The 24,592-nt window shown below is 37.8% G+C and overlaps 1 protein-coding gene across 1 annotated transcript; it reads right to left on the bottom strand.

Annotated features, from left to right (window-relative positions):
• LOC143641339 (uncharacterized protein C8orf34-like) lies at positions 1-23,319 on the bottom strand. The gene is made up of 3 exons (XM_077108590.1): positions 23,186-23,319; positions 15,798-15,970; positions 1-42 (listed from the first exon to the last, which is right to left on the bottom strand). The coding sequence occupies exons 1-3, from the start codon at positions 23,297-23,299 to the stop codon at positions 15-17; spliced, it is 315 nt and encodes a 104-aa protein (XP_076964705.1). The 5' UTR covers positions 23,300-23,319; the 3' UTR covers positions 1-14.
• Between the last annotated feature and the right edge of the window lie 1,273 nt (positions 23,320-24,592).

The following is a 24,592-nucleotide window of genomic DNA, read 5'->3' as shown; positions in this document are numbered from 1 at the left end:
CTTCATGGTGTGTATTATAGCTTCAGGATTCTTCCCCAACATCTGCAACATAGAATAACATATATTATACTATTTTTTGTCAAAAAATAGTATCACATATGCCCCCCAACACAAAGTACCCAGCATGGCAGTGATACATCTGACTGTTAGATCTCTGGACCCCTGAAGGTTTTTTTGTTGTTGTTTATTATTCTAGGGAATAGGAAATTTTTGCTTATATTAATGCAAATGAAGAGATGACCAAAAGCATATTAGAGACACTCCCCTTCAATATGTCTACTAAAAATATAACTAAAAGTTCCTTTGTAGGAGATTTGCAAAGGATCACTGGAATGTTTTAATGTTCATGTATTATAATTCTCTGCAAATGATTTCTGGATATTCCCATCTAAATAATGAAGTTCGAACTCAGGTTGAAACTATGTCAACAACCAAATATAATAGTTTGAAGCAAAACCAAGGAAGGTTTTCTTTAAGAAAGGAGGAGAAGAAGAAGAAAAATAAAACCAGAAAATGTGCAGGCCTTTTGACAGTCTAAAAAGGAAAATCCATATTATCTTCTATGTTTAGTTTTAGAGATTTATGTTCTGAGTCTACAGTAATTCTTCTAGCTTAAATAGTACATTGTGCACAAATATGCACTTAAATAAACTCTGACTAATCTAATGATCGTGAAAATATTTTTTCACATTATAGAGAATAAAAAACTTTCAAAAACTTAGTAAATGCATTTACTATTACTTATAACATCTTAGGAACTTGAACTGCATTTGGCACGTGGCTTAGAACATTGTTTGGGTTCCCATAACACTCGATAACAAAATGTTACCGAATAGATGCTGAAACACAAGAAAATATCTTCAGGACTTGATGGGTTCTTAACTTTTCCACTGGCTGCATTATTGTATTACATGGATCTCACCATGGTGGCTGGATGCTAACTTATTCCCAGGCACTGAGGTGGGATGGTGTGGGCAAAAGAAAACTAAGAAGCTTCCAGGAAACTTCATGCTTGACCAGTCCTGGACCACAGGGGGAAAAAATTACAGAGAATTTTGAACCTTTAGGAGTCACATGAAATCTTTTTAAATGCTGCCATCTTAAATTTTCAATAAATGAATGATTCATGTCATGGATCTGGTTCATTCCTGCATTTTGCTTTAACTTGGATTGGTTCCTGCTTTTCAGTTCTTGATGGTTCAAGGTCAAATATGTTTTCTTTTAATGAGAAGTAGAGAGACTGGCTTGTATAGAACTTTGCCAACTTAAAAACAAGGATTTTTTTTTCTTGTGAATAGAAAATTGTGACCTCAAGTGGTTATAATTATAAATGATAATAGAGTATTGTGCTAGGTGACAGGCAGTTATTTAAGTTTGAATCCTTATGAACTTATTTATTCCTAAGAGCAACACCATGCAATAGATATTATTATTTGTATTTTATAGATGGGAAACCCAAGGCAAATATATGTAATTAACTTGGTCAATATCATATAGTAAGCAGTTGAGTTCAGAGTTGAAGTCAGTGACCAGAGGATGGATAACAATCATGTGTGTTTTGCAGAAGAAACTCTTGGAGATGCAGGATATGTATTAGTTTCCTGTCATTATAATGAGATACCTGAGAATTAATTTTTTAATATTTATTTTTTTAGTTATAGGTGGACACATTTTATATTTGTGTGGAGCTGAGGATCAAATCCAGTGCCTCACGCATGCTAGGCAAATGCTCTACCTCTGAGCCACAACCCCAGCCCTGGTAATTAATTTTTAAAGGAAAAAAAAGATGTATTTTGCCTCATAGATTTAGAAGATTCAGTCCAGGTGCATTATACTTGCTGAATGAATGTGTTTGAATGTATTTTCTCAAATGTCATCATTGGATTATAGCAAGGCAAACACAGGGCCATGTTCAGCTCCTCAAAGGCCACACTTCAACCTGCACTCATTTGGAATTTGTGCAGGCAGAGATGGCACAAAAAACAGCTGAAGTTAGGATTCAGAAACATAAGTGAAAACTGTGTAGTGAGGAACATTTCACAGGACTGTTACTGTAAAACACAGGCTTACCAGGATAAAACAGTATTTAGCATGTGAAAGATGTTTTCATACATAAAGTCCTATTTTTTTCAACTATGCAGATTGATTTAGTGAAAAGTAAAAAAAAAATACATGTGTAGATTTTCAATAATCTGGTTAACTGTGGTCATCAACAGTCACAATAATTACTGGAATTTTTTAGAATATCATATATTTCAAGATGAGACCTACTCAGATTGAGGGAATTGGGAAGTTATTTTATCAGTATCTGAGATTTAGAGCACTAACTTCCGTGGTTCTTAAAAAAATTGTTATATCTTAAAACAACACATGTTGGGGTATGTTATTCTCCACTATGTACTAATTCTATATTAAATCATTTTTGTATTGTATTGAATAACTTTACATATAGTATTTTAAGCAATCTTATGGACAATATTGAAGGATACACAGATTTAATTTTTTAAAATTTTCAGACTTTTGTCAAGAATCTTTTAATCCTCATTTTAAAGTGATAATTTTTTGTCATCCCGAGAGTTCTATTCATCAATACTCAAAAGAAAAAAAAATTGACAAAAGTGCATTTGTATGGTACTCTGTATTTCAGAGTGTTCTATATACCTTAAATTATAGACAGATAGATAGATAGATACGTAGATAGATAGATACACACATAGATAGATAGATACATACATACATACATAGATAATTTTTCAGAAAACATTTAGGGTCCCCTTCCTTTTTGTATTTTGATATCATTGAGAAAAAGCATTCATTTTTCACTAGGTAAAACGTGTGTTCTTAATTTGCAAGGATGGGGAGCTTTTTGTTTTCAGGGGTCTTTGATTTAAAAAAAACAACAGTGAATATCCTTTTTCTAGAAGGTTGATCAGGATGTAAAACAATTTGCCAAAAGAATGCCTTAAGGTACTGAGTCCCTCTAACAAATTAAGTTTTTATTTTACAAAATTTGGCATGATATTGAGGTTACAGAAATTCAATGACGACATTCAGCAAAATAATCAGTATAATTATAAACTGTTCATGATTACTCATTTTAAAACAAGTGATATCTGTTTGTAATAACTTTATTTGGGTTGGCAATATAATTTTAGTTTTATATAATTATGAGCTAAGGATGGAAAGCATAAAGCATGACTAATGTTTTAATTTTTACACATCTCTGGAATGTGACTATTAGATATATGCCTCAGCACCAATTATAAGAAAGCCTAAAAATTTTTACAAGTAATCTTTCATAATAAAATCTGTAGAAAGCTAGTTATCTGTCAAATATAATTCTGAGGATTTAAAAAATGAATAAAAATCAGAATAAATCACATGGAAAAAATCAAACACATAATAGCTATTTGAGTTTAAACTAGAATAAGATGATAAATTCATGCAATGTAATAAAAATGGGCTCATATTTACAAACTGAAAAATCTTTTAAACTAATAAAGCCCCTCAAAATTTTCTTTAAGAAGAATGGAATAAATATAATTTTTATAAATTACTTTTTTTCTATCATGACACCTTTTCACCATATTTTCAAAAAAAACTGATTTCAATACATCTTTTTTAAAAAATTGGTACCAGGCATTGAACCCAGAGGCACTTAACCACTGAGCCACATCCCTAGCCCTTTCTATTTTTTTTATAGTTTGAGATAAGGTCTCACTAAGTTGCTTAGTGTCTTTCTAAGTTGCTGAGGATGTCTTTGAACTTGTGATTGTCCTACCTCAGCCTCTTGAATCACTGGGATTATGGGCATGCACCACCATGCCTGTCTAGATTTTAATAATTTTTAAGAAAAATTCTTAGTAAAATATTTTACTCATTGTGGCCATTAATTGCCAACATAAATATTTAAGAATGTTTTGCATTTGTGGTTGAGAACTACATGGTTTGATGTTACATGTCAGATATATTATTCAATGTCTCATAATTACAGAATCAATTTCCAAGGTGTTTAAAACTGTTGTGTATTAAAATTCTACAAGTTTGGCTATTTTATTACCTGATAGGTAGCATTAATATTACATTAACCTACTTTTGTACTATGCATTTATAGACAGTATTTACAACAATCTTACAGAGAACACTTATTCTATTTTAAAAATTATAGATGCCATATATAACATTTTCATATACCTAAAACAGTTAAAAAAGAAATCCACATATATACAATTAAACAACTGAGTAATTAACTATTAATCAATAATATATTAACAATGCTAGATATTTTCATGGCTGAAATAAGAATCACCACTTTTACTAATATCTACTAGTACAAGTAAAAAATGTTTCCCTTTATATCAACCTATTTTATTGAGGAATAATCATTGTTTATATTAATATTAGGTAATAATTATACCTTTGACTTATGCATTACCTCATAAGGTTTACAGAGTGCTTCCCATGCATGATAAATTAAATTTTAGCCAGTTATAGCCTGATATACATAACAAGTTAAACCCTTAAAAACACATAAGTTTTAGCATACTCATTCTACAACATATCATAGATTCAAGAAGATATTTGAAATACCAAATGTCTCTCTTGCATCTTACAATAGTCCTATGACCTAAAATTTGATATCACATAAATTTTCAAGAAGTTAACATTTGTATTTTGCATGTTACTCTACAAACAGTTTCAAAACTAAGAAAATGTACATCACAGGGAAACTTTATAACTTAGAAACCAACATTATTATTCCACCACAAACCTATGCTGAGATGTGTGGAATTACAAAGAGAAAGTCCAAACTGAAATATTAAACTTGCTCAGTACACAGACTAAACTGTCTAAATGAAAAAAAAAGAATTAACAAAGGACAATTATGAATTGCTTATCATTACATATTCTCCAAAACCCAATCCTCTAGTTGGAAAACAAGAAATGTCATAACAGAGCAGTTGAGATGTAGGAGATACCAGCACTGAGAAGTAACCTGTGTCTCATTTAAGAATCCCTTGGTCTCATCCCCCCTCACTGTTACTGACCAAAACAGAGGACCCGTCACAGAAGAGCCCATATCTCTGTGAACAAACCTACAGGAGTAATGACAACACGACACCCAATAATCTTATTCCTACTTGTCCTTCAGGACTAACCAGGGGCATCAGCATGTCTAAGACACATTCTCTGATCACTGTCCCTCACTTCTGGATTAAATGTCACCTTTATATGCAAGTGGGTGTTAGCCCAATTATTGCAGGTAGAAAACACCACTAGAGTGATGTATTTACATTTTTAGTTTGAGTGCTTTGAGTGCAAATTTCCTGCAAACAGACAATTATTATTTTATTTTTATATCCCTGGGACCAAACCCAGCCTAGCACATAAATGCTCAGTAAATGTTTATTGAATGTTGAATGGAAGTTGAATGTAGATACTGTGACTACATCTGGCACATCTACAACACTAATGATTTAGAGGGAAGGAGAAAGAGTTAATTGCTTTAAAATGCAAAAAAAAAAGAAATATTATTAATTGCATGTAGTAAAAATGCCACTATACAGTTTCCCTAATGGTGGAACTAAAGCAGTTATTATACCAGGAACCATTTTGAACCTACCATTATTGACTATGTAACACCTCTGAAGTATAAATATGGAGACATGCATCATTTATTATAATGAAAGTACTTTACTACCATTGACACTTTAAATCAAGATATGTGATTTAGAAAAAAACTATTTTTAGAACATTTCTTTTTCTCCCTGGGACTCCATATTTTATATGTAAAACTTATGTGAAGCTTTCAAAGTATTACATTATTTTTCTCTTTCCAGTTAAATATAGTAGTATCTTGTCACAAAAAAAATCAGAAATTATTTAAAATATTTATATGGAAAAACTGATATCACTGAATTAAAAACACATTGTGTTACAGATGGCTAACTCTCTAAAATAAAATTTCATTTTCTTCTTTTGAAAACATGATTTTCCAAAGTGAGGCTCAATTTAAAAACTACCTATGTGTTGGGGAGTTAGGGGTGTATTTCAGTGGTACAGCATTTGCCTAGCATGCACAAGGCCCTGGGTTCAATCCCTTATGCCACAATAAATGAATAAATAAGAGAAATTTATACAGGAGCAAAATATAAATATGCTTCACTAAGACATATGAAAAGATATTCTATATATACAAGATTTCTTTTCTTGCTTTCATTGTCTGTAATGTAGATTATAGTATTGCCTATTATATAGACAATTTGACAACTTAAAAGGGCTAATATTTGTAGCACTATGGAAAGTAGCTAGATTAATATGCTTGTTGAATAGAGCAACTGAAGTTCTCATTTTGATTTTGCATTTTATACTGTAAACTTAAATGACAACAAAATATTTTATTGAATAATATCATATGCTTAATAAAATTACTTTGTTTTTATGCAAAAATTCAATTATAGTTCTATAGATATTTTCCCCTTTATTAATAAATAATAATTCTCCAAGTAATACTGTTTGAAGCAGGTGTTTTATGAAGATTCTGACAAGTTTATTTATTATTATCTACCTAAATTATATACAATAACTAGAAATTACATGTTTTATGCAAAATTAAGATATATACTATCTTAAAGATGTTATTTGATACAAATAAACATAACGCCAATGTTTATTTTCATTCCCATAAAATAACATTGTTTTGTAAAGCTAATATATGATCAAAACATGCCTAGTTACAAATAAATTTATCTTCCTGAAAGTAATCTTAGATTTCTACTCCAGGTCCATAACTGTTTTTCTAGATTCCTTGGGGCTGGATGTGCTCAGCTGCATAAACTGTATTTTATGTGACACCTCCAAGGAGGGTCTGAGGCTTGACTTTGCTATCAATTACAGTAGTTCTCTATGTCGTTATGTATCAGCATCACCACTGAGTAGGTTAAATAAAGAATCTACGGTGTTCAGATCTGGTTTTGCTGTCATGAGTTATGAAAACCATTTCAGTTTTCTGAGCAGCTTGAATTTCATAATTACAGATAAGGACTGTGAGGAACACATCAGAACACACAATTGATAGGTTCCCAAATGCTGCTGTTAGGTGGGGGCTGAGCCTTGATGAGCATTGATGAGTCTTGATGCTGGAATTTCAGAAGGCAGAAGTTAAGTCATTGGAATGACAATGGGAGACATTAAAAGCCTTCTGGTTGACATTGATAAAGGTGGTTTCAACAGGTGGTGGAAATAAAATTCTTTTGGGAAAAGATTACAAGTAGAGGAGGATAGTGAACAGAAAATAATGGCACTGAGGAGCCTGGCTGTAAGAACAATGAAAAACAGAGCATTGACAGCTGTGGCCAGGAAGGAGGCTTCCTTTTGTAGAGAGGCATCCCATCAGAGTTTTATGGTGATGGGAATGATCTAGCAACAACTTTGCCAAGCAGCTCCAGCGTGCACCTGCATTTGGGAGGTCATGAGTTCAGTGACACCAGCCAGTGGAGCCACAGGTTCTCCAGCCTTTGCTGGTTTCACCACAGAAAGAAGAATTGGATTGTTAAAAGGAAACTAAGACAAAGGAAACGAGAGTCTAGTGAGTTGAAGGTATCTTTAAGAGACTGACTACAATAGTGGGCCATGGACAAAAGCTGAATAAGGAGAAAAACAAGGAACCAGGTGGTGGGTCAGGAGCAATGGAAATTTAACACAATCAAAAATTATCAGGATGGAAACTTGGCACACCCAAAAGTTGGGTGCCAGAAGGAATGAACAAGGACAAAGGCTGAGAGAGGGTGAGATACCTAAAATTGACAATAGCAATGGCAGATAATGATAATGAGAGGGTCCAGGATATGATAGAGCGAATGAGTGGGTCAGACAAGGTGGAATTCAAAACCGATAATAAAGAGCAGGTGAAGGAAAGGAGGGATCAGATTTGGGAAAGAATCACTGATGTTTATATTGATTTCACCAGGAAGATAAGGATTTAGGGAAAGTGCCTAAGTGGGAAGGGGAAAAGACCAGGGGATGGTCAAGCATGGCTTCAAGAACATGTGGATGATGATCAGGCTGAAAACATGATATTCTGGAAGCCACAATTCTAGGGAGAATTTTTTTGAGGGGTGGTGGTGTGGCAGGTAAATTGATAGATCAAAATCTGTAAGCAGCAGAGAAGCAAAGACTGGTCCTGCCTCTTCTCTGGCCCCACAGGCTGAAGATCAAAGAAGCAAAAAATAGCATAATTACAAGAAAATAGCCTCAAAATAAAAACCTTCTTCTCAGCAAAAGAAACAATCAACAAGGTGAATAGGGAGCCTACCTTTTGGGAGCAAATTTTTGCCACATGCAAGTCTGATAGAGCATTAATCTCCAGGATCAGAACTCAAAAAAGCAAACAACCCAATCAATAAATGAGCTAAAGAGCTGAACAGACACTTCTCAGAAGATGATACATAATTGATCAATAAATATATAAAAAAGTTTAACATCTCTAGCAGCTAGAGAAATGGAAATCAAAACTACTCTAAGATTTCATCTCGCGCCAGTCAGAATGGCAGTTATCAAGAATATAAACAACAGTGTTGGTGAGGATGTGGAAAAAAAGACACACTCATACATTGCTGGTGGGACTGCACATTGGTGCTACCAAACTGGAAAGCAGTTTGGAGATTCCTTAGAAAACTTGGAATGGAACCAGCATTTCACCAGGTATCCCACTCTTGGCTTATACCCAAAGGACTTACAAATGGCATACTATGGTAATGTGGCCACATTAATGTTTACAGCAGCTCAATTCACAATAGCTGAACTATGGAACTAACCTAGATGTCCTTCAATAGATGAATGGATAAAGTGTGGTATATATATACACAACGGAATAGTACTCAGCATTAAAAAATAAAATAATGGCATTTGCAGGTAAATGGATGAAGTTGGAGAATATCATGCTAAGCAAAATAAGCCAATCCCAAAAAACTAAAGGCCAAATGTTCTCTCTGATGAGTGGATGCTGATGCATAATGGAGGGAAGAGCATGAGAAAAATGGAGAAACTTTGGGCACAGGGGAAGGTGGGGTAGGGTGGGGGTATGGGGGAAGGAAAGATGTTGGAATGAGATGGACATCACTACCCTAAGTGCATGTATGACTGCATATAAGGTGCAATGCTATATTGTGTACAACCAGAGAAATGAAAAGTTGTGATGCAATTATATACAATGAATCAAAATGTGTTCTGCTATCATATATACCTAATTAAGATTTAATTAAGTAATTAATAAGAGAGAGAGAGAGAGAGAGCGAGCGAGCGAGAGAGCGCGAGAGCACAATGTTGTGGGCAGCCAGAATGCAGAGAGCAGTGTTGAGTGAAATAAAAGGAAGAGAGGACTGAGGTCTTTCGAAGAGCATCTAAGGGTTCTCAGAGCCTTCATCTGGCCCTCCCTTTTCCAGCTCTCAGTCCTGGAACTCTTGTGCAGAGAGAGGCTGTAAATCATTTAAGGGCACAGAATTTGGACCAAGAGAGTCCGGTAACCAACCTTGGAACAGAGAAACAAACACTCTGGGACTTGGTTTCCTCATTGCTACAATAAGGATAATAATAATGCTTTCATAAAGATAAAGCAAATCTTAGATTTCATCTCATTCCAGTCAGAATGTCAGCTATTGTGAAGACAAAGAACAATAAGTGTTGGTGAGGATATGGGAAAAAATGATACACTCATACACTGCTGGTGGGACTGCAAACTGGTATAGCCAATATGGAAAGTAATATGGAGATTTCTTGGAAAATTGGGAATGGAACCACAATTTGACCCAGCTATCCCTCTCCTCAGTCTATTCCCAAAGGACTTAAAAACAGTATACTAAAGGGACACAGCCACATCAATGTTACATCAGCACAATTCACAATAGCTAAACTGTGGAACCAAATTAAATACCCTTCAGTAGATGAATGGATTAAAAAATGTGGCATACGTACAAAACGGAATATTACTCAGCAATAAAAGAGAATAAAATCATTGCATTTTCAGGTAAATGGATGGAGTTAGAGAAGATTATGCTAAGTGAAGTTAGCCAATCCCAAGAAACCAAATGTTGAATGTTTTCTCTGATATAAGGAAGCTGATCATAGTGGGATAGGGAGAGGAAGCATTGGAGGAATAGACAAATTCTAGATATGGCAGAGGGGTGGGAGGGGAAAGGAGGCAATAGGAGGTTAGAAACAATGGTGAAATGTGATGGATGTTATTATGCAAAGTACATGTATGAAGACACGAATTGGTGTGAATATGCTTTGTATACAATCAGAGAAATGAAAAACTGTGCTATATATGTGTAATAAGAATTGTAATGCATTCCACTGTCATATATAAATTAAAAAGTTGATTATAAAAAAGATAAAGTGAATCAAGATAGAATGCACAGAGCAGTCTCTAAGTGGTAATTTAATAGATCATGTGTTCAAAGAACACCAGGTGGCATCCTGAAGATTTGCATGGCTTCCAACATAACAAGAAAGGGAACATTTTGGGAGACCTTATGAAAAAAAGCAGCAGTCAATATTTCCATTTGGTGTTAATATATTCAAAGAATCATTTTGCTTTGGTTTAGAAGGGTAACTTCTAAACTGGATTAAATGAAAACATAAAAGTTTAAATTTAGTGGCCAACCTCCCCTACCTCAGCCCTCGTGGGCCTATCAGTCCTGGTGAAACCCCTTCCAGCTCCTCCACATATCCCACCTCCTGTCTCCAGTCTCTCCCGTGTTTCCAACCTTGCTCCACTCTGCATCATGCTCTGTCCCTGAGCACAGATTGGTAAAATTCATTTAATCTGGCCCAGTGTCTCTGTGTGGTAGAAATCTGGATGATGTCTCTCAAGAACTAACTCTTGAGCTTGTAGAGTGCACCTTCATGGCATTTGAGAAAGAATCTATCTCTTTTCTTAACTACAATTAGAAATTAAGTGGCTGCCTTCATATTAAAGCCCAGGGAGTTGAAGAGATCATAAAGTTTCATGCTTAGCTGTTGTACTTAGGTTTTTATGTAGAAGAGCTTAAAAAAGCTAAATACTATGTTTTATAATCAATTTAGTGAATGTTCACTTATTAAATGCTTATTATGTGCCTAGCAGTGTGGGAGCTGAATTGCAAAAGTAAGACTCTTCTTTTTCTTTTCCTTACTTTCTTTCCCTCTTTCTTTCTCATTTCCTGAATGTTAAAGAAGCAAATGTTTTGAATACAGTATTTTTTTTCTTTCACATTACTCTCACCCAGTATCTAGCACATTATCTGCTATTAATGTTCAATAAATATTTAGCAAGTTGACTTTTTTCTTTTTGAACTACTTTTTTCCCTCTTACAAACACATTAAATAAATTCAAAATTAAAGGGATCCATATGTCTTCAACATGAGAGATAAGAAAATCCAGGTAAATAGGAAGATTGATACTAAAAAGAAGAAAAAAAAAACACATAGATAGTAATGTTGAAGATGAAGAATAAAAGTTAGATTATAAATGCATAACTTCTATGCATCAACCTGCAATTATCAAGATGATTTCAGGAGGGTTGAAGCAAGTATTTTTTTAATCTCATGAAAACACATGGTGTTGACATTAATATAGCACAGGTCTGGAAGACCTAGATATGGAGTAAGCCTCAAATGTTGCTTAACACACATGAAGTCTATGGATAACTAGTACTGTGTTTTGCAAAATAACATGTTTTTCTACTCAAATAAATTAATGTATTGCTAAACACCTTAAAATAAATTTTAAGCCATATGAAAATAAATTCATTGATATTCTGGAATAAGTGTGTGCTTTATATTTCTAGTTTTAAAACAAATTTATTAGTCATGAGGTACAAATTTTGTATATTTTGGATATTAAGTCTTCTCTTTTGGATTTCTTTGACAGATTTACCACTATTAATCAATATTTTATACCCTTAAAATTTTCATGTTAGAGTATATCTAAATTACTTAAGTTTGACTTTTCTTTGTTGTTTTTTACATTTTTTGTATGATGTCCACAATAATCAAAATATGACAGTAGTAGGGCAATTTCTTTGCTCTCGGTCTTTGCATGTAAAAGAGTACCCTCTCTTTGATCTGCTTTGTTCTTCTTATCCTGCTTCATTTCCCATCATATGACCTAATACCTCTTAAATTTATGTCACACATTTGTAAGTTGCCTGGTCTATTTCTCTGGAAAGGGAGCATTTCCTAGCTTTATTCACTGGCATATCAGAAGTCATTTTGAACTTTAAAGAAAGGGAAACTTCTTAACAGGAAGAAAATTTAGTTTCTATAGAGACATTTAACCTATATTTTTAAATAATAAGATTTAGATTAATTATATGGCATGTTTAAAATCAAATAGCAGTGCTAAGTTACAAAGCCATTTCACCAGATCTATAATATTTATGGATATTATTCTTGTTTTAGTAAGGTGGTTCAGCTTCAAAGGAGCCTCATTAGGTTTTCAAGGCTTGATGAGCCTATTTACAAATTAACATTAAGATTTAACAAGTTATTTTAGGAAATTCATTACATAGCTATTGCAATGTCTAATTAAGATGGTTTAAAGTAAGATTATATAAGATTATGAAAATTTTTGTTTACATTTATTTTTGTTAACATGTGATTATTTTTTATAACTCTTCATGTGCAGTAGGTATATATGCTTTCCGACTAACTGTCCAGACAAGCTACAGCTTGTCTGTAATAGGTGGTATCTGACAAACACAGGAAGTCTTGAAGCATTCCCCAACACATCCCCCTCACTTTTATAAACACCCTTTCTTCTCTTGTTTAGGGGTTTTTTAATTTCTTTTTTTAAAGCTCTCTCAATTATGAATTTGAAAGTCAAAGAAAGAATAGGTGGAAAAATGTCCATCAACACAAAATACAAAATTTTGCATGGAATTTAAGAGATTTACAGAGCTCTTAAGTCCCATCCAGAGACTGGCTAGGGGTCATGGATGTCATATTAGTGTCTCCTGTTTTTTCTGTTAGTTTCCCCATAGTACCCTTGCAACTGCCTTCACTTTAACCAGCACTGAACCATTAGAGGTGTCAGTTACACATTTCAAAATTGTTGAACCTTTTTGTACAATGCCATACTTGGGGGAGGGGGGCTAAGGAAAAAAGTTTAATTGAAATACATTATTTTAAAAAATTCTCTAGGAAAATATTTCAGGTAAGTTTCTACCCATAAGACTCTCAAGGTTTAGTATAACATCTATTTAATTCTCTTTAAGAGTGACAATTCAGCCTGTTATGTTTCTATCATTCTGCATGAAAGGGAAAGTTGGCTACTTGCTAAATATGGAGTATTGTAAAAACAACAATTCAGAGAAAAATATGAACAATAGATGTAGGAAAAAATGTGCAAGGGATATGGGCAACAACTAAAGATAGACAATAAGTTAATAAGCTGGTGAATAAGTTTTACCTTGCAGATGTCTAGTAACAGTCCTTACCTCCATCACTCCTTTAACAGAAGCTTATCGACAACAACCATATGCAAGCCCCAGTGGGAGAAAGAAAAATGGATGAAGTCAGGCTTGAAAATCAAATTTTCTTTGAGGAGTCTAGAATATCATTCAGTCTGCTAATGTTTAATAAGGCTAAATTATTGTACATGTTCATTACTATTTAAGGGGAAAGACTAATATTATAGGTACAGACTCTACATGCATTAAAAATTTATCTACATCACTTTCTTATTCATCCAAATCAAGCTGAATTCTGTGTGAGCTAGTAGCAAAAACATAGGAATTCTGTCTTGAATTAGAAAAAAGGGAGAAATGTAGTTTCTAACAGAATTTACCACTGTTCTCTACATGTATTTCAGATATTTTTTCTGCTCTAATGGAACATCAAGGTAGAATTTCACCACTTTCTTATATTCATAAGTATGTCTGAACCCATAACTTAAACACAAAGAAAAATAAAAGTGAAAGCAACTTTCCAAGACAAATATTTGAAAGCTCTTCATAGACTGCATGCCTGTAATCTCAATGACTCAGGAGGCTGAGACAGGAGGGTTGCAAGTTCAAAGCCAACCTCAGTAACTTAATAAGGCCCTGAGCCACTTCAGGAGACCCTGTCTCAAAATTTTAAAAAAATAAATAAATAAAAGAAGAATGGGGATGAGCCTCAGTGGATAAGCACCCCTGGTTTCAATCCCTAATACTACTACTAATAATAATGAGTTTCAGAGGAAGGTATTCAATTAGGATTGCAGAAAATGATTCAATTAGGATTCCCCTTTATTCAGCATTCCAAAGAGAATAAGAGCTTCCTCACTGAAGCAAGGAAGAACATAGAAGCAGTGAGATAGCCATGATTATTATTATGATTAAATAAAAATAAAATGAAAGCTGACATTTCTCTATTTTACATTTAAGAACTAAATATCTACCAATGAATAAAGATAAAGGTCTAGTGGGTGTTATAAGTCTTATATTAAAAATAAAATTACCCTCATTGATAGGTGAAATTGATCTGGCGTTTCACAGAAGAAGATAAATGGATTTTTAAAAATGTTTTTCTCCTCCTTACATAAGACACTTCAACTATTTATATTATTTAAAAGTTATTTCTCATGGAAATAGAATCAATTTTATATATGTCTGAAGCATATTAATGAGTATTTTGAACTTCTTTCCCTCCACCCAAGTTATAAGTCAAAGCAAAGAAACTCTGAAAGCTATTACATGTAGAAAATGGTTTTCTCTTTGAGGAAAAAAGTATTTATGGGCTGCTGCTAAATTTAACAGAGGCAATACAAATTTAGTGTGGCTGATTTATGCATAGGAGCAAGGTTTTTGTGGTGGTCAGCTAATGACATAGAAAGTTCCTATTACAAGTTTCTGGTACATTTTAATTATGAATATTTAAATGTTTTCTCAATTTGGTGTCAGCCACGTTTCCCATAATGCTTTCCACCTCAACTTCCTTGAAGTTTTCATTTTGCTTTGAGTTGCACTCTCAAAATGATATTACAAAAACAACAACAACAAAAACAAGATAATCTTGAATATGCTCTACCTAATAAATATGATCTGGACATTTCAACATTACTTCACTTGTACCAGAATAAGGATGCTTAAGGCAAATCTGCCACCATTTGGGCATCAGGGCTCTGAGTAAGAGTTATATGTACTTGCAAGTTTAGAATAGTTTTAAAAATTAAATATTATGGATAATTATATTGAATCATAGTTTTCAACTATAAACCTAAATAGTTCTAAAGCAAGATTTCTATTTTCTTATATTCACATTTAATCTACTTCTTACACTATATTATGCATTTAAGTTTTTTTTTCTTCCTGATGATGAATTACATCATTCTAATACCTCAGGAATCCCCTCTCCAAGTCTTAACAGCCAGCCACTTGCTGCCCAGTGTTATAGTTGGTCTTGACTAACAGCTTATAACCTTGAAACTATTTTCCCTTTTGGTTTTAGTAGCAAAAAGATGGTAACCACCTAGATGTGAAGAAAAACACCCAAACCAAGAGCAAGCCTAATGACACTCTAAGTTGACATGTAAAACTATGTACTTATTATGTGTGATGTGATGTTTTGAAGCATACACACACACACACACACACACACACACACACACACACATATCATGGTAAAATTAAATCTAGCTAAATGTTTTATCCCACACAAAGCTTACCAGTTTTTCTATATAAAATTACTATGAGGTATCTCATCAAAATCCTGCACTTGGGTTTATTTTCCATTCATCTTTTAGTCATAGAATCCCGGAAGGCATCTCTGCTTACCTTCCTGCAGGGCTAGAGCCACTGTCTTCACTTTCCCATTGGTCATTTTTACTTCTTGAAACTGGGGGCTGCAGAATTCCAGCAGCTAGTGGATCAGCATCGTTTTCTTCTCTACCAATCCATTCTCCAATCACTGGGGGCCTCAGAAGAGAGGAACTGAATTCCATTGTTTCCTTAAGAGAAGAAAAGAATGTGCTGCTTTAGATGGCTTTTTCTTGTTCATGGACAACAGGAAAATAACCCTGTCTAGAGGGTTGGCTGCTCACTCAAACCAAAATGTTCTTTTCTTTCTCCTGAATTGACCTAAAACTTCAGTTCTCCTCATCTCTACTCAACTTCTTGTTCTGTGTGGTTTATGCTGATTCCTGAGGATCACTGTGATACAGGATTTAGTAGTAAAATCTTGGATTTGGATTTGGAAGGTTACACATGTGTTCTCAGATGAGGAGTAGGACTAGCATTCCTGGTGGAAGGAGGAGGGTGCTTTAGGGCCCACAAATTGAGAGCGTGGTGTCACTCCTGGAAATGGTACATAATTTCTCTGGAAGAAATTGGGTTGGGGTCAACAGACAAAGTGAAGAGGCAATAGGGCCAGATGGACACATCATCTCCAATTGTGAAGACTCCTGGACTTTTAAAGATCCAGTAGAGGTATGTCATACTAATTCAAAAAATGTTAATCTCTTCTCATAGATTTAAAATGAGGTAACTCATTCAATTGAATGACTTGAACATGATTCAGCTATAAAAATTGTGTTGCATGAAGATACTGAATATATGTAATTGCTAGGGATATTTTAAGTGAAAAAAGGACAAGTTAAAAAGAAATACATATACATTGATCTAATTTTCGTTTAGAATTCACATGGATTGACACCCATCATTCATTCATTTTCTAATGTCCATTGATTCTTAGTATGTGCAAAAAGCTGCTCTTTACTAGGCAAAACATTGAGTAAAACCAAAGTTTTATAAAGGTTTTATTTGAAGGGAAGAATTGAGGGTGATCTTAAACTTTTGATTTGGTATTTCCATGTCTTTTCAACATTTTATGATAAATATAATCTGGTGATTTTGAAAATAGTTTGATCTCAGAAACACATGCTTTATTTAAATTATGTCTAATGATAAGTTTTAGTATTAGAAGTGTCTTGAACAATTTTGAAAATGTAGATCTTGTGTTCTGAGTCTTTACAATTCACAAATATATAAATCCAATACATGATACAACAAAAATAATAATATCATATATGTAATACAATGTGTAGATAAATATAATTTCAAAAGCAGCATATAAAAAATAATGTAGATAATATTTGATAAGAATTTATCAAATATAATTTCAAAAGAAGCATATAAGGAATGATGTAGATAATATTTGATAATAATTTCTCCAAGTGTGAATAAGTAATAAAAGGTAGTTGGATACCTAAATACTGTTTTAGCCTATGAAACATAGTAGATGTACTTTAATAAGAGTGTGTGGGCTGGGGATGTGGCTCAGGCGGTAGCGCGCTCGCCTGGCATGCGTGCGGCCTGGGTTCGATCCTCAGCACCACATACAAAGATGTTGTGTCCGCCGAGAACTAAAAAAAATAAATATTAAAAAAATTCTCTCTCTCTCTCTCTCCTCTCTCACTCTCTCTTAAAAAATATTTAATAAGAGTGTGTAGCTTTTTTTTTAAAGAGAGAGTGGGAGAGAGAGAGAGTGGGGGAGGGAGAAAGAGAGAGAATTTTTTAATATTTATTTTTTAGTTCTCGGCGGACACAACATCTTTGTTTGTATGTGGTGCTGAGGATCGAACCCGGGCCACTGGGCAGAGATCATTGTCTGGCTTATAGAGCTGAGTACTCCTGTCTGCATCAATAGGGAAACATTTTAACATTCAAGCTCTAGAAAGAGTTTGAAAATCAACTACCATCAAGACCTTTATCCCTGGCTTTAATCACCATTTTCATTAGCCTGAGCCTGTGCAGTTCCTTTTCCATTTCTATTATTCTCAACCAAGGACTTGTGTTTCCAAATCTTTGTTCTTTTGAGCCCCTAGCTATTTCTTCCCATTTTATTCCACTGAACTCCACCTCATACTCAATCTGTCCACCCCAGGCTCACAAGTCCTTGCCTGAAGTATGGCCACCTCTTTTTGATTAAGCCAGAGCTGCATCCTGTCTGCATTCCATCACTTCTAAGCAATTCCTTGTTCCTCCTTCTATAGGGGATTGTAGGCTGATTATTAAATCAGATTCTTGCATATACCCTGTTACTGAGATTTACTTCCCATTTGATCCCCAACTGGGGTAATTTTCAGATTTTTGAAAATATTCACACATGACTTAAAGCTTTGACAGCACCACTAAACCTCACCATCTTCCACCCATGTCAAGATACAATCACAGTTACTTGCTTTTCTCCATTTCTTTCATCCATCTACTCCTATGGCCACACCCTAAAACCTGCCATCCCCCAAACTATCCCTTTTCTGATGCTTTATATTTCAGTACCTCATTCCTTACCCACTTTCTTTGGTGATGTTTGTCACTCATTGTCTTCTCTTCAGTTTTTGAGCATCTCCCTTTTTGCACACTCTATCAGCAATTCTCTGACCTTTCATCTTTTTTCTATTGAGCCTAGACCTCTTCATCAATTCTACTTTTCCTGTAAATCCATTAGGCTTATCTCATTACATATTTCATTATATACTCCAGTTGGCAAATCTTGCTACAGAAACCCACAACTTAAAATATATACCATCCTACCTCTGGACTCTCATCAGATACTGAACATATAATTGGATGCTATTTTACCATCCAAGTGACATATATTATGTTAAAAACTGAACTTATTCTATCAAAATTTGGTTAAGCTTGAGTGAAGAAACAAATTGCTGTTGTAAGATGTTTAAAATCATTATCTTTTTTTGCATTTATAAATGAAGAAATGTCATGCTATATTTGGCATGGTATCTTCTAGACCAAGAATGGAAAATATACTTCTTTTTCATGCCAATTTCAATTGCTTAGAGTACCAGTAACTCATTTGTATTGACAACTGAACACATAATGCACAATTTGGTTAACAGGATTTGGACATTAGAGGATTAGAGAAGGTAGACTGTTTTCCAAGCAGTGCTTAGTTGATATGTATTCAACCATCAGGTTTCAGCTTAAACAGTATTTCCTCAAAGACAATTTATCTTGAAACTTGATCTAGATCTTACCATGTGGTCCTTATCATAGCTCTTAACTAATATCCCTGCCCTAATAGACTAACAGTTTCCCTAAGAGAACTTTTCTATCATGCTTACCATGGTATCCTATGCTTAAGTGTCTAGCAAATGCTTAATAAATATTTACTGAATAAGTTGCATGATTCTAACCTGCAAACCTGCTTTGCACATACATTTTCTAGCCAAAAGAAGCCATTTGTTGTCTCCCTAAGGACACCATATATCCCAATTTTCATTCCTGCCATTTGCTCAACACTTATAAATGAACCTTTATTAAAGACACTTCAGTGCCGTTTGTTAGACACTTCAATATTTTACATGTTTTCAATGTACATTGTACAAAAATTTCTATAAATAAATAAATTTGTACATAAAAGTAATACTTCCTCTTTCACATTGCCTCTCAGAAGCAGCAAATTCACATATTTTGTGGAAGTAACATATATCAGTTAACTGTTGAGGACAAAACAATGGATCAATGATGACCTCTGGAACAATGATGACCTCTGACAGGAACATCTGACATAGGTAGCCATTTGGCTAATATCTCCCTTCAGCTTTTGGCTAAAGAAATGTACTTTGAGATTTTTTTAAGGACCTTATTTGTTTCAATGTAATTTTCAGTGAATTACACATTGGCACTCACAAGACTGTTAGCTACAGGTCTCAAAATTGCAAACACACCCAGGTCTAGGGCTAAATCTTATGTAGTCCACACCCAGTCCCGTCTATGTGAAGGGAGGGCATGGATGGGCCTGCTCAGGCTCCTCAGTAGACATGAGCTAGCCCTGGAAGGTGAGAACTTGATCTTTTTTACCCCCAATGTACTATTATATTGGCAGAATTAAAACGTCACTATTGAAAAATCCACAGGTACCAAAACCAGCAGCCTTTGCCTTAATAAAAAGCCTCAGCTAACAATCCGGCGACATGGACAAGATGACATTTGCTTTTAAGAAAAAGTGAGCTTCAGAGAAGGGAGAAAGGCCTACCGTCCTAACTCATGGCTTGTGGTGGATTAGCAACCTTCACTTCATCCCTCAAAGAAGCAAGCCTCCAGGGAAAAGCCCCTCTTGGAAAAGACACATTGCAGGAGCCACCAACGCAGGCTAAATGTAACTGCGAAGAGCACACAACTCCAAGGACTCCCCGTCCTTCCTAACCCACCAGGAACCCCAGGAAACAAATGTCTTTTTTGTCTCTAAATTCCCACCATGCACTAAGGCACCAGAACTATTCCTAACCCCCCTCCAAGGAAACAGCAACCTGCAGGAAAGGCCAAGGAGGCGTCTGGGAGCTCCGTGCTGCCTGAAGGGCACACAGGGCAGGGCTGAAGGTCTGTGGGGTCCGCGTCACACAGCCTCACTATAGAGTACAGGCAAAGCCCCCTGGGGAAAGAGAAGGCCGTGAGAGCCAAGTTCCAGCATGACCAGCTGTGGCAGCTAGTGTAGCTGCCAGGGAGGCCAGGAGGACAGTAAGGGATCACCTTTTCCATCTAGGGACACCGCCGGCTTCCTCAAGGATGTCGGCATTCTATTGTTTGCTGGGGTAGAGGGACCTGTCCCTGGCCCCACTTCGAGGATGATGTGGAGAGACTCCTTGGTCGCCCTGGCTGGGATCCTGGCCACATAGTGCACTTGGCTGTGTGCTGTCCCTGCATGTGGGCTGAGGGTGGGGGGCCTGTTCCTTGGAGTAACTGTCCACATCAGCATTGCAGTCACTGCACCCAAGAGGGCCACTGGGTTCTGAAGGAGAGATGGGCCAGGTCAGAGACACCCCCACAGAACAGGCCACCCACCTGCACCCAAGTGGGGGTCCTGCCCCCGGCCTGCAAACGCCCCTTCCCAAAAGACCTTCACAGAAAAGGCTGGGCACATGCCACACCGTTAGTGGAGATGGGGTCCTTCTTGCTCACATGCCCCAGATTAAGCTAATCTTGTACTTAGTGACTGTAGTCACGCTACTGTGATCAGAGGAAAAAAAAAGAAAAAAGAAAAACCACAACAATTAGGTACCATGCAGGGTTAAGAGTTTTCTGAACTATTAGAAATTTAACCTCAAAACAGCCCTGGTGAACAGATACTAAAACCCCCTATGTTGCTTATTATTCTGGAAAATTCTTGCTCAGGTTTACTGTACCATAAATAGTAACTAAGAGACACACTCCTCTAGAATTAAAAGGGCACCAGGCAAGAGCTTCCTGTTTATATACTAAATACCCAATTTAGAGAGTGCTAGATGGAAATGTAGGCATCTCCCCTCTTCATTTAGTGAGTGGGTCAACCCAGATCTTGATTTCAAAAAGACACTACTTTTCCTGGTGGAAGCATCACCTGCCCATCGTAGGTGGACCAGGTGTCCCAGTGGCTTTTTCTGACACTTTCCAGGGCTCTTTACTGTATCTAACACAGAGCTTGGGCTGCCTCTGCATGATGCTGTGGATGTAACCTTTGGGAAGAGGCCCGCGTCTCTCAGACACACACCTGCAACAGACTCCCCAGGTTAGAAACTGCAGAGGAGGTCTCAGTGAGTTTGAGGAGCAGGACGGGTGGGGCTGCTGCTGTAGTCTCTCTATCAGTGTGAGTTACTACTGTGCCACCACGAAGCTGGCAATGGGCCTGTTTTCTAGTACCATTTTCCCAGCAAGCACTCTTTGAGCATCTGCAGCCATGTTAGAGGACCAGCTCTCTCAGGCCCGGCCTTCAGCTCAGCAAGCGCTCACAATCTCCCACCAACTGAAACAGCGGCCCCTGCAGAGAGCTTTCCCTGTGAGTATGGAATACAGAGCAGGTCTTGGCACTGCCGCTGCACTCGCATCCCTTGGTACCTTCATGGTGCCAGAGCCCCCACACAGATCCCAAAATCCAGGGATGCTCAAGTCCCTTGTATATAACAACACACCATTTGCACATAACCTGAATACACTGTCCCATGTAAGTCACCCTAGATTAAGCATTGTGACTAGTAGAATGTAACTTTGTGAGCACAGCTATTGGACTGTGTTTTGGGGGAATAATGACAAGGAAAAGAAGGCTGCATGTGCATCACCTTCTCCGCCCTGGATATTTCTAGTGTGTAGAGAATCGAACCCACAGATACCAAGGGCCAACTGTGGAAGCAGGGCTTGGTTTCAGGGCCTGGGGTTTCCCTTCAGCTGTTTCTGACAGTGATCCTAACTTATCGAACTGGGAGACTTACTGCTAAGCCCAGATGGTGACCTTCTGGAGAGACAGGATGTTGAAACCTCTGCAGAGCTTGCACAGACCAGGACTGAGCTGAACAACAGAGGCCTGGGCCAGCAGCTTCCTCGTTCACCTGATGCTCCCTCCTACCTAATGCCAGACACCTGAATAGGGAGCTAGAGGCCATCTCCACCTACGGAGGACAGTCACCTAGATAGAGCTCCATCTCACTGTGTCAGAGGCCTTACTGTTGCTCTCGATGTGCTTGTTGGCCCAATGGCCACCCTCAGTCCTGATTGAGGTTTCTCACCAGTCAGAAAGGGTCCCCTGAGAAGAGAGGTAGCTTGGAACATCTGGTGGCATAATAGTTTCATCTTCAAGGAGATAAGACAATGAAATATTCAGGATTGCGGTGACAACAGATGCAGATGCGCATTCACTGTCAGGCCCCGAACAGGATCCCCTGGCAACAGCCATCGAGGCTGCGCAGAGACCAGGAGTTGGTGCAGGTAGGAGGCCCTCCCAGACCCGAGCTGAACCTGAGCCCAGGTCAAAAGCATGTGAGACCACAAAAGACAGGGAAGAGTGACAGGAAGGGAGACAGAACTAATAAATCCACAGCACTGTGATGCTTCAAGGACAATCCACCTCCGTTTATGAGGACATCAGCAGGAAGTTCTTTTTTTTTTTTTTACTTGTCAATAGACCTTTAGTTTATCTATTTATATGCTATGCTGAGGATCAAACCCAGTGCCTCACTCATGCCAGGCAAGTGCACTACCACTGAGCCCCAGCCCTAGCCCCAAGGCAGCTCCATTTCTGGCTCTGCCCTGACTATGAACCCAGTGTCCGCAAGACCAAGGGTTCAGTTCTCCAGAACCACATTCCCAGAGGTCCTGGTGTTCCCAGAGCATGAGAGCTCTTGAAGAGTGTGGACCTGGCTTCTCCTGCCCTGGAAATGAACGGCCACCGTGCTCACCTGTGTTGGTGACACTGTACTCCTCGCTCTTCTTCCTGGTTTGGTAGATGATGCACACCCACACCAGCGACATAAGAACAATGCTGCACACCACGGTAATGGTGAAGATGCCATGGTGGTCCTTCCTGCAGCCAGGCGTGGGCAAGATGCTCAGCTGGCTGTGAGCGGGCTCCGTGCCCAGGGTGTTGGACATCTCGCAGGTGTACTGGCCCGCGTCCTCCACCACCACGTTCTGGACCACCAGCAGCTGGTTGTTGGAGGTGAAGTGGTGCCTGTCGGTGAGGCTCAGGAGGCAGTTCCCCTTGAGCCAGGTGATGCGGGGGAAGGGGCTGCCAGTCATTGCACTGGAGGGCCACCATCTCCCCCACAGACACCACGAGGTCTTCCAAGGGTACCACCAAGGACGGGGTCTCTGCAAGAGATCAAGAGACAGCACACTCACTCTGGGGCCTCAGTGCTGTGGTCTGCTTGGTTCTCTAGACATGGCATAATCCCACCTGAGGGCTTCCATCAGCGTGGCAAGCTTTTCAGAAGATGGCTGATCTCTGGTCATAAAGGTTCCTGTTCCCAAACTGTGCTGTGTCCCTGTTCTTGACTAAGACCACACCCCTCCTGCATGCTCGTTGGTCACCAGTTGCTCAAGGTTCTGGCACTGCACTGGCCTTTAGGGGCCGGCTCTGCCCTCTTCTGCTCTCCTGCCCAGGACCCCATCGCTTGGTCACTCCCACAGTGAATGCCATACAAGATGCGCAGGTTCTTGAGTCCCTTGAAGGCGCCTTTGGTGATGTGGCTGATGGAGTTGTGGCTGAGGCACAGGATGCTCAAACTGCCCAGCTTGGCCAGGCTCTCCTTGTCCAGCCACGTGAGGTTGTTGAAGGACAGAATCCAGGGGAGGTGGAGGGGCACAGGCCATTATCAGGCTTCACAGACTTGCTTACAACAACCCATGGGATCTCCGTGGGCAGGGAGCATCTCACAGTGGATGTGCAGCTAGGTCATCCACCTGGCCTAACAACAGGGATGGCTGTGCAGGTCCCAGTGTGGTTAAACTGTGGGGATGGCACAAGGTCATGCAATACAAAACCTCCCTGCTGGTGTCCAGGCTGGTGCTGATTCAGACTTTTCTTGGCAGAGGCCCGACACCCTGGATAGGCCCCTTGTGGGTCAGATGCTGCCACTCCATGCACTGGACAGCAGAGGGCACCATGCATCCCTGCCTGGGACAACCACTGCAGGGCCTCAGCCTCAGGCTGGAGGCTCTGGCCTGAGTGTCACCTACCCTCCCTGTGAGCAGGACAGGACACACCCCAAATCATCCATTTAGCCTGCATGTGAGACTCCAACCCTCCTCCCAGACACCCTTGCATTTCTGACACAACCCTGGCGCTGGTCACTTGGCATACGGGT

Source organism: Callospermophilus lateralis, unplaced genomic scaffold, assembly GCF_048772815.1.
Source record: "Callospermophilus lateralis isolate mCalLat2 unplaced genomic scaffold, mCalLat2.hap1 Scaffold_96, whole genome shotgun sequence".
Taxonomy (NCBI): Eukaryota; Metazoa; Chordata; class Mammalia; order Rodentia; family Sciuridae; genus Callospermophilus; species Callospermophilus lateralis.
This window is presented reverse-complemented; position numbering and strand designations above follow the sequence as displayed.